We start from the raw sequence: 10,828 nt of genomic DNA on the forward strand, positions 1-10,828 counted from the left end.
TACATGGGCTGTATCTGCATCGCTGCAGAATCTTCCATGCTCGCATCGCAGTGCGTCTTAATAATGATTATTTTCAACACGCCTGCAGTCAAGAGTTGAACTATGAAACGAAATCACAGCACCAAACTTAAGAGAATCATATTGAAACCAAATTAAGTGATAAAATATACTTCTAATGTGGAATTATTTCATGGAGAGAAAAAAAACACCAAGTATAAAAGACAAAACTCCCTTTATTAGTCAAAGTCCAATCAGAAGAGAACTATCCTACCCCAAAAAACAAGTTCATTCAGAGGTTGCACGGAACTACAATCACCCTCACTCAGAGATTAATGTTCTGGCAAACCAGGTAGTGGCATTAGCAAAGAGAACAAGAGGCGGCAAATGAAGAGAAAATGGAGGCAGCAAAAGGATAGAGGGAGAAGAAATTGAATGCCAGGAGAGAGAGCAGAATATTAGAGAAGTAAAACAATATCAGAAAAATGGGAGAGAGTCTGAGTTGTGTAAGGAGAATGGATAGGATGGAGAGAGAGAGAGGATGGAGGTAGGAGACAGTGAACCTGAATATTCTGCTGATTCACCTAACACCAGAACATGGCTTAGTCAGCTCTCAGGGAGCAGTGGAAGAGACATCAGCTTTTTTTTTCTCCTGTTGTCCCTGTGGGCAACCTTCACAGCATTTGGAGGAAAAACCTGGCCAGTGAAAAGAGCTCAGTCCTGAAACTGAAAATCGCCACACTGCTCTGACTTGTAACTGGTTTATAAATATTTGAGCTTTCAGACTGTTTTGTGCTTTAGTTTCTGAGTTTTTAAATCCACACACACACACATTAAGACACAACTCCAGATACACTGGTGTTTGGTGAGCAGTTACATTATTACTTTTCTTTTTTTAATCTCACAGAAAACTACTTCAAACATGTGATTCTGTTACAATGCAAAGAAAACATTTAACCCGAATTCACAACTGCAATTAAAAAAAAGAGAAATAGTATGTACAGATGTTTTTAATTTAATGACTAACAATAATCTGGATGCTTGTTGCTTAAATGAGGCAGAAATAATGCACAGGTCTTCATGGTGTAGGCGTTGGTGGCTTGAAGAGACCAGTCTTTCTGAAGTAGCGCACAATAAGCGGGACGGACACCAGGGTGATGCTCATGCGCACCGGAGCGAAGAGCTTGTGGATGGCGTAGGCCAGGACGAACGTGCTGGTTCCTGCCGCCATCTTTGAGCGGACCACTGTCTCGCTGAAGCCCAGTTTGCACAGAATGGCCGCCATATCGATCCCACTGGGGAGACACAACAACACAAGAGAGTGGTTAAAAAGTGTGTGTAATTCATACATTAGCCAATCACTTACTTTTTACTCCTCTACATTTAGATTGCAGTTGTTTAAAACAAGTGTTTGGATATCAGTGACTCCACTGATATCTTTAATCTTTAGCACACGTCATGTGAAATGACAGATGGATATGGATTCATGGATTTCTGCTGTTATGAAAAACAAAAGGGGGAAAAAAAAACAAGGTTGACGACATTGGGAAGCAGTGTGGGATCATGGGAACTGTTTTCTTATTTGGTTCACTTGTGCTGTAAGAGGAGCTCTTTGAGAGTCAGTGACCCATTACCATAACATGAAAGCAAAACAAGACACCGGCCAACTACTGATACCAAATATTTTCTTCGGCACACTGAAGTTTCATAGGGGTTTTCACAGTCCATCGCCTTGAATAGTCATACGGATTCATGTTTCTGATAAATACCAATAGTCTCATAATTATTTTTGTTATTTTTATGCAAACATTTTGAATATTTTGTCTTTAAATATATATATATTTTTTTTTTTAACTATATTAATAACTTAAAAACAGTGTGTGTGTGTGTGTGTGTGTGTAGTGTTTTCTTGCACAACACTTTCAGTAAAAGTAAAGGAAACTCTCCCTCTGTTTTGAGTTCCAGTGTATGCTAATGTAAGTGCAGTGCCCCTTTATCTCCACCAGATGAAGCTGTGTGCAATAACTCATGTTCCATAACAGTTTTGTTCATAGCCTATTGGCCCATTTACGGTGGAGATAAGAATCAGCAAAGTAAACAAATCAAAGGGGGGGAGGATTATTAACAAGCCCCCATGCAACTCTGTGTATATGAGACACTTTAACTTATTTAAGATCTTTACCTTTGAGCTATTTAGGGGAGAAATATGCAAAGAATGTGAAAGCACCAGGCTTAAAGCAGTACCACAGCCCCCCTCCGTCTCTCCCCCTCTTTCTCTCACATTAACAGCTCCACTGCGCTCCATAAACGTTGCTCAGTTAAATATAAGGATCCATCTGAACTGTGACATCTGATTACCCAGCACTGTATTAGCAGGCCACATCGCCTGGCCTCTGTGGACAAAATGATAATACTGGACGGTCGCTGGATACTGAGTAACTTCTCAGTTCGAGGGTTTGTTATGAGCTGTAGGAGGAAATCGCCAAGCTGTCAGATAATCACTGCCAAGTCGCTGCAGTGTTCGAGGCCCTGGCATGTGGCTCAGACAAACAGACGTGGGCTCGCTGCCTTTGGCTGCTTTGGCTTTTCCTCTGTCCATCACTGTCATTAGAAGGTAATAAAAATGCAGGGCAAATGTCAAAAGATTTGAAATTCTGCACATATTGTGGAAAAGGTAAAGGTCTAACAAAAAAAAAAAAAGAAAGCAAGAGGAGAAAATTACCTAATGTTTTATTCAGGCACTCCACATGATTTTAGTGTCTGCATCTGACTGAGCCAGCAGCAGTGTCTCCACAACAGCAGGGCTGCTACAATATGGCCGACTGAGTGGGGCATAACAAGAGGCCGTACTTAGCGTCCTCGCATATAAAAAGGTCCCATTTGCTGCCAATTTACAGCAGACATTTTGCATTCCTCTGTGTAAGAGCCGTCTGTGGTCGAGCCATTTGGAAATGTTACTGTCAGTATGATATCAGGAAGTGAAGTTTGATGCACTTCAGAGATATTGTTTAAGTGTTTTGCAGTTCCCTCATTCACAGCCACATCAACTCTTCAGGATACGCTTTTGAGAAGGTTGTGAAGGGATCTAGACTTTGTCCCCTTCATCGAGAGTAACCAGGATTAGCCAAAGCTGCTATACTGCTGATTATTAACCTCCACCAAGGAGGTATATGTTTTTGCCGGGGTTTGTTTGTCTGTTTGTCTGTTAGCAACATCACTTGAAAAGTCACTTACGGATTTGGATGAAATTCAGGAAATGTCCGCAATGGGACCAGGAACAAGTGATTTGAAATTTTGGCGTGATTCATAGACCCTATCACTGGTTTCAACACTGGTTGTCTGACCCAGCAGGGTGTATTTTATAGGCACTGAGCTGCCTTGGCAGGAGTGCTTTTCTAGTTATAAATAATCCAAAGATTTATCGATTATGAAAATTTGCAGCCCTACAGTCAATAGGAAATTGTTAATTATGTTCATAATTGACTCTTTTTCTGTTAAATTGCCAAATATTATTTGGTTGCAGCCTCTTAGCCAACACATTTCGGTTACAATTTACATTACAATTTTATAGCAATATAAACCAAATACTGCTAGTTTACGACTGTGTGTCTGTCAAATCAAGGCATTTAAATATGTCTAAAGGATATTGATAAGCATGTTTAATGGTTTTCTGTGATTTTATAGATCTAATGGTGATCAATCAGTGAATCAATAAAAACATTGGTTGCTTGCTGCACCTAAATTAACTTTAAAATGGTCTGGTGTATAACATTTAGAAGGATTTAGTTGCAGAAATTCAATATTTTACCCCTAAGTATGTTTGTCTTTGTGTATTATCCATTTAAATTTTTCATCGTCATTTTTCATTGGTTTTCATCGTCTTAGATTAAGCCTTTTTCCGTGTACTTATACTGGGACCTTGCTTTACAAAGGCCGCCATCTTGTGCCATCATGTTTCTACAGCAGCCCGCAATGGACAAAACAACCAAAGCTTGTGTTTTTGCTTGGAATTAAATGCCACATGTAGAACAACAAGCGGTCCACTCTTTGGTTACCTGGATACAAGCAGATAGAACATTCCCAGAGACATGAGGGAGATGCAGACGTGAAAGGAAACTCCCACCGCTCCATACTCCTTAAAGACTTTCTTTAGCTGCTGCGTCTTGGAGGGTTTCCCTCCTTCTGGCTCGGGCTCCTCTGGGGCCTTTTCAGTCGACGAGGACGTAGTGGGCGTTTCCTTTAACTTCTGCTCCTGTTGGAATAAATGAGAGAGAAGAAAAAAATAGCAGGGAGTGGTTAGAACATGATGAATTAATGAACTTGTTAAAGTCCAACTTCAGTTAAATATTCACTGTGTAATAGATGAAACCATTCAAATAATCAACCATGCTCTAGTGCAAGGATAAGACGTCAAAGACACCAATTGTTTGTGTAACAACAATCAAAATAGAACAATTAAATTGCAGCCAGTGCAATTTGCTAAGTGCATTGTTTAAATGTGAAGTTTATTGTTCAGCCGTATAGAAGAAAGACATTTCATTCATCACAGCGGTAGATAAATGGATGGATGGATGTCTCAGAGTTGAGTAATCGAAGTGGGCCCTTCATCCTGTAAATGTTCATAATAAAGATGAGGCTACTGCTGTGTTATGTAGATAATTAACATCATTATGCAGGCTTGCACTCGTGTACAAAGCAATAACTCTCTCTTACAGGGAGCCTCTCATTAGTGCACAAACACACACACACACACAACAAACATTATCACACCATCTGACACGTAGCAGGGGGCCAGCAGGTCACCCCTAGTGTTTGCCTCTAATAAAACTGAGAGAACACACAGTAAAACCCAACAAAGCATTGATGGTATAGACACAAGACCAAGACAGCAGAGGTTTAAGAAAAGCAACCCTACGTTTACTGAACGAACGCCTCCTGGGCTACGTTTCATAACAGTAGCCTCTTGCTTGTAATGCAGTCAAACCTGTGTAACAGGCATTTAAGCATGAAAAGAGTTGTAAAAGCAGCGTTGGTCTTTTTTTCACTCCGACAGCGATATTACACTGTTAGAAAAACTGAACGTCCATTCAAATACACTGAGCAGACAAACTTTAAAGTTTTCTCTGTGCTGAAATATTGATTTGTCTGTACTCATTTATTCAGTCAGATCCAGAGATAGACTAAACATTTACAGATCTCACACACACAGACTCAGTCTCTATCTATGTAATAAGTAAATAAGTAAATTACTAGAGAAAGAGTACAAAACACCACCAAGGCTGTTCAGTTTCACAGTGTCAATACAGATTAAGATCTGGATTTTGACCAAAATACACAGTAACATAGACCATGAGGTGAGGCGCCTGTCTGTCAGTCTGTTTGTTCTTTCTTTCTCATCATCCGTCCATCTTCTACCCCTTTATCCCCCACAGGAGGGTTGTGGTAGAACACCCACTCTCACTCTCACACCTATGGTCAATTTAAAGTGTCCAATTTACCTAATCCCCATATTGCATGTTTGCTGCAAAGGAAAGAGTTCTTTCTAAGCAATATTGACATTTTAAACAGAATTAGGAACAACCCCCCCCCCCCCCATCTCACAAGGTTAACAATCTATTAATTTCTTCCTAGGACCAGAACCCACATCCCCAGAAAAATATCTAAAAATGTGTCCTTTTAAATATTGAGTTATTCACCATGCAGACAAAAAAAATCAGTGTCCTCTGTAGAAGTAATAATAATAATAATAGCTTCTCTGTTTTCAAACTAAGAACCAAGGCAAACGGGTTGAAAATTTTAGAATCTGACTCAGACTACTGTCCTTGTATAGAATAAAGAATACATGCACTATCAAGTACTTGTGTCTCCTCCACTACATGAGGTGGTGGTGTCCCCTTTCAGCTTGTATGTAATGGGTCATTTCCCGTTGACTTATTACATCATAGACCAAAGTAACTTTAGCTGGTAGCTTGTCCAGCATCATCCTGATTCTTCCTACCATCCATGAACTCACGTATTAAACGTATTAAATTCTTTGAGCTGGTGCGGTGTAAACTTGTTCTGTCATCAGTCAAAAAAAGGAATTTTTACCATTTTTTTCCTCACTGTTCTTTTGGTTATGGGCCAAAGAACATACATGTAATTGTAATTTGACTCCTGACCACATTATCAGGGTGTGTTCATCCAACTTATGTAGTTTTCTTTAAAGTCTGGTTTCAGTCAGCCAAATGGAACAATGTGATATCTTTCTTACATTATGTAGACTGTGGCTGTGTGTGTGTGTGTGTGAGTCCTTGCTCACAGACCTGCCACTCATTTTCCTGATCACCCTGCTGAGCTAATGCAATTACACCATTTTTTTTATAACACCCCTCCAGTTTACCTCAGGGTTTTCATTTTCATTAAGCAGACTGGGTGAAAAACCTATTACACTTTCAACTTCACTGACAGTTTTCTCATTGTTCTCTTTAATCAGGCTGAGGGTTTAGTGTTAACTGGTGGGGGTTGTTGGAGTGGGGGGTGGTTCAGTGCCTTGTTATTAAAAATCATCGTTTCTGCCAAGAGCACAATTCCACAGTGGGAAAACAGGAAACGGGGTTAGGCCTGAGTGGGATATTATCTATTTTTAGTCAAACTCCTGACATGCTGTCGTGCGTACAAAGTCCAGACAAGAGGGAGAATTTCACGTCAAAGTCAACATTAAATAGGACAAAATGTAGGCCGATTATGGAATAGCATGAAAGGAGAGAATGATGAGGCACTAATGCAATAATTGACAGGAATACTTTCATAAGCTTCTTACCTACAAAACAAACAAGAATCCACCCTGTCAATAAAGATTTGGAACTGCCCAAAGGCTACAAATATAAAGTTTGAATATCTTTAATCATGCATATTTGCACATTTGTTAAATACATCGCCTTTTAATTTGTAGATTATGTTGATTTGTAACTTCCTGGTCTAGTTTTAAACATGAAAGCGTCTCATTGTCTAAGATTCTGCGTGGCTTGTGAGATTCATACATTAATTCCAAATACAGTAGCTCTCATTCATATTTGAATGCCTTCACTCTTTTGTGGATATCCATCTGTAAATTTCCTGCTGACATTTAAAATCGAGTGGACACTGAGACCGTGAAGAAGATAAAGAATTTAGGTCTAAACTCCCAGGATAAAGCCACAGGCTGGCTGACGTATTCACTGGCCTGAAAACAATACACAATAGAAAGTCCAACGTGGGTGAGGGAGCAGGCCTTTGCTTTTCAGAGGCCAGTCAGGCCAAGCTTTAAGTAAAGGCAGGCAGCAGCATGGGAGGGTCATGTGAGCCAGCAGCGGCCAAAAGGAGTTGTGTAGAGTGGGTGAATGGGAGGGACACAGTGAGACTGCTGTGTGTCTGATAACAGCTTTTCAGAGGCATGAAAACACATGCAAACATGAGGAGACGTTGTGGCAGAGAGCCACTCACGTGCACACAGACAGAGCATGAGGCAAAAGATAGAGTGGTCAACAGGTTTGTCTCCTACTACACAACCAGTCTTTTCTACTTTGTCATTGTGTGTATAAAAAAAGGGAAGAAAATGAGGAATTTGAGGTATTGTTGTTGTTCCACTTTCATGCAGGCAGCGGAATATCACAGAGTTAAATTAATGTCTGACTCTGTAAAATGGGGGAACTGCCACGGTGGCATAGACATCAATGCTATTGTGTTACATGTCGCGCCTCTGATTTGCAATAAAAACTGAGGCCTGAGTGAAATTAAAAGGATTTTGTAGATTGTGTGACAGTGGTGTGTGCTGCTGTTGGATTACAAAAAATATGACCAAATTGGTGGCTTGTTGTTTCTTGGGGATGGGACAATACCAATGTCACAACCTCAGGTATCTACAGATATTGTTATTAGTCTGAAACAGTCATTTTAGACCATTTATGAACTTTGAAGCTGTTAACACCACATTTATGCTGAGTTTCCAACTGTGTAACACATATTGTTCTTCCAAAAAGAAGAAATAAACCGCCCAGACATGACTCAGCAAAATTAATTTTGCTGATTTTCATTCATCAAGTATGCGATACATAAGATTTTTGGATTGAATCTGATTTTGCATTTTTATCTGTCTGATATCTAATCCAGTGATTTTGACCAGTATCAGACCGATACAGATACTGAACGATACCGATTCCCATCACTAATAGTTCTTATTGTTTAGTTTACAAAAGCAAAAGGGGATTTAAAAAATTTATTTAAATCAACTTCACTTGCATTCGGTGACCAAAATATCCGTTTTATCAGGTTTAAATATTTTAGCACATTGACTAAATTCATCTCTTAGGTTTAAAGTCAAATATTTCAACCGCTATTGGCCGATTTGCCATGAAACCTGGGTTCACGCACGTCTGAAGTCAAGATGGTGACTCTTGTGGCATTATTTACAAACAAACAGTTTACAAACTGTAGATGAGTTAAAAAGATTTAAAACCCCCTCGAAAATGTGGGTTAATCTACAACATTTAGCAAGGAAATCTCATCTTTTAACAGTCAGCATGTTAGCATGCTAATGTCAGCCTTTAAAAAAAGCATGACTGTCTTGTGTAATTATCTCTAGGAGATGAGATCAGGAGGAAGCTTCTTCTGCTCCTCCTCTGGACTGTGTTTACAGCCTAAAATCTAAATGTGCAGCATCTGAGTGCAGTTTTTCCATCAACCCTACGTACTGCAGCTTTAAGTGTCTGACAGGACAACAGGGCTTTGGTTAGGCCTCTTGTTTATTTGACAATAATAAATAGATCTGTGTGTGTGTTTGTGTGTTTTGTTGCCTCCTTGATTCAGACCTTTTCAGGACCAGTTTTCCTCATGGGGACCAAAGTCTGGTCCTAATGTGGTTACAGTTAGGATTAAGATTTGAATTATGCACTGGTTAAGGTTAGAGTTTGGCATCGAGCTGTTGTGGTTATGAGGGCTATGAGTTTGTCCTGACAAGAACAGCTGTGCTAACCTGTGTGTGTGTGTTCATGTCCTCACAAGGTTGTGAGTACAAATTCAGGTTCAAAGCCATTATTTTGAAGACATGATGTTTTAGTAAGTCCTCACATCTTAAAAGGCTTTTTTTGGTAGTAACTGACCTAACTTTGAGGTTAGAATTGTCAGTTGAGCAAAGAAATCAAGTGTGTGTTGCCTTGTACTGTATTTATTACCTCTTTGTGGCCTTTTTCTGGCATGAAGTAGTTAAGTTTAGGGCTAAGATTTGAACTGCAGTTAAGGTTAAGGTTAAGGTTTAGGCGTTAAGTGGTTATGGTTAGGATAACGTGTAAAAGTGTCCTGATAAGAATAGAAACACACACTTGTGTGTGTTTGTGTTGCTGCTGTTTCAGAGTCAGGTTGTGAAGACAGATCACATTCACAGAGCTCAGCTCTTCTTGCACTGCTATGTAACAAGGCACACACACACACGCACAGGTAGAAGGACAGACAGACATTTTGTTTCTTCCACTGTGAGGTTACACAAACACTAGTTGAGTACCAAATTCACCGTTGTGTTGGGGTCGATAATCGCGGGCTCCTCGCTGACGTCACTCCTCTTGGTGGCTGCAGCCGTGGATGAAGCTCTGCTGTGCATGGTCCTGGTCCTGGTGCTGGTCCTGGTGTTGAAGAGTCCGCGGTTACCTGGAAACAAACCATGACACAGCAGCTCCTCTCTGCTGCTGTGGAGCCTCGTCCCCGTCCCGATTACATCTAAATGACCGCCCTCACTTGTTCTCCCGCCCCTGGGCACTCGGTCCAGATCCAGGTGCCTCCAGTCCCGGATTCCAAAGTCACATTTTTGTATGGGATGAGTTCCCTGTCGTTGCTTCCTCGGGTGAACAAGTGTTGAGTCAGCAGGTCCACAGAGAGACCGGCTCCAGTGAAACGTGTGACCTTTGCGTAATGTCAGAGTGACGCACCTCAGTCTGTTTGCTTTGTGCACCGCACACGAGCGCGGCGCCCTGAGCGTGTGCGCCGCTGCCGCTGCCGCCGCCGCGCACAGCCTCCCTGCGCCGCACCACAACAACAACATCGCCGTCGACCGAGTTCCGTGGCTTTGATTATATCAAGTAATAGAATAATGTTCACAGCATGTAGGTGAAGAGTGGGCAGCTGTAAACATGCTGCCCTTCTCTCTCTCTCTGCTGCCGCCTCCGCCTCCTCCTCCTCTGTTGACCCATTATCAGCCGCAGCCAATCAGCGCTGACGCAGGGAGAAGGGGAGGGGGCATTTAAAGGTGTAATCCGTGTCATGGAACCGTCTCTGTGGTGAATGTGACTGAACCATTACATAATTATATTACACGGTAATTGTTTATAATCGTTATAAATATAAATACTGTGCAGGTGCTTTTTATATTTACAGCTGCATTGCATAACATTTGGTGATTTTTGCTGATGTTGTTATTCTGCCTGTGTTTGGTCTTTGTCATCAGAGATGATGTAACATTGTTTGTTTGCATAATTTGAAAAAGGATCTGTTGAGTAATACTGTCAGAGCTGGCAGAGGGATTGTTTGTGACTAGAAGGATTTAAACTGCTGAGCGACCAGGGGTTTTTGCGAATACCTCTTTGTGTTTTGTCATACTCTACGGTATCAATGTCACTTTTGTGTGCAATACAGCTATCACAACCTCGAGTATCGACAGATTTTAGTCTGACAGTATAATTTTAGACCATTTATGAACTGAAGCGGTTAACGACACATTTGTGCTGAGTCATTTCAAAGATATAGTTCTCCAACTGTGTTCTCCAACTGTGTTCTCCCAAAAAGTACAGCCCAAACATGACTCAGCTAAAATGCCTTTGTTGAT

General features: G+C 40.8%; 1 protein-coding gene across 1 annotated transcript; it reads right to left on the reverse strand.

Moving 5' to 3' along the window:
• Positions 1-298: 298 nt before the first annotated feature.
• Positions 299-10,118, reverse strand: fam210b (family with sequence similarity 210 member B). Its single transcript, XM_083892117.1, has 3 exons — positions 9,524-10,118; positions 4,053-4,249; positions 299-1,292 (listed from the first exon to the last, which is right to left on the reverse strand). The coding sequence occupies exons 1-3, from the start codon at positions 10,046-10,048 to the stop codon at positions 1,076-1,078; spliced, it is 939 nt and encodes a 312-aa protein (XP_083748243.1). The 5' UTR covers positions 10,049-10,118; the 3' UTR covers positions 299-1,075.
• Between the last annotated feature and the right edge of the window lie 710 nt (positions 10,119-10,828).

This window comes from Microchirus variegatus (genome assembly GCF_963457635.1).
Source record: "Microchirus variegatus genome assembly, chromosome: 7".
In the NCBI taxonomy this organism is placed as follows: Eukaryota; Metazoa; Chordata; class Actinopteri; order Pleuronectiformes; family Soleidae; genus Microchirus; species Microchirus variegatus.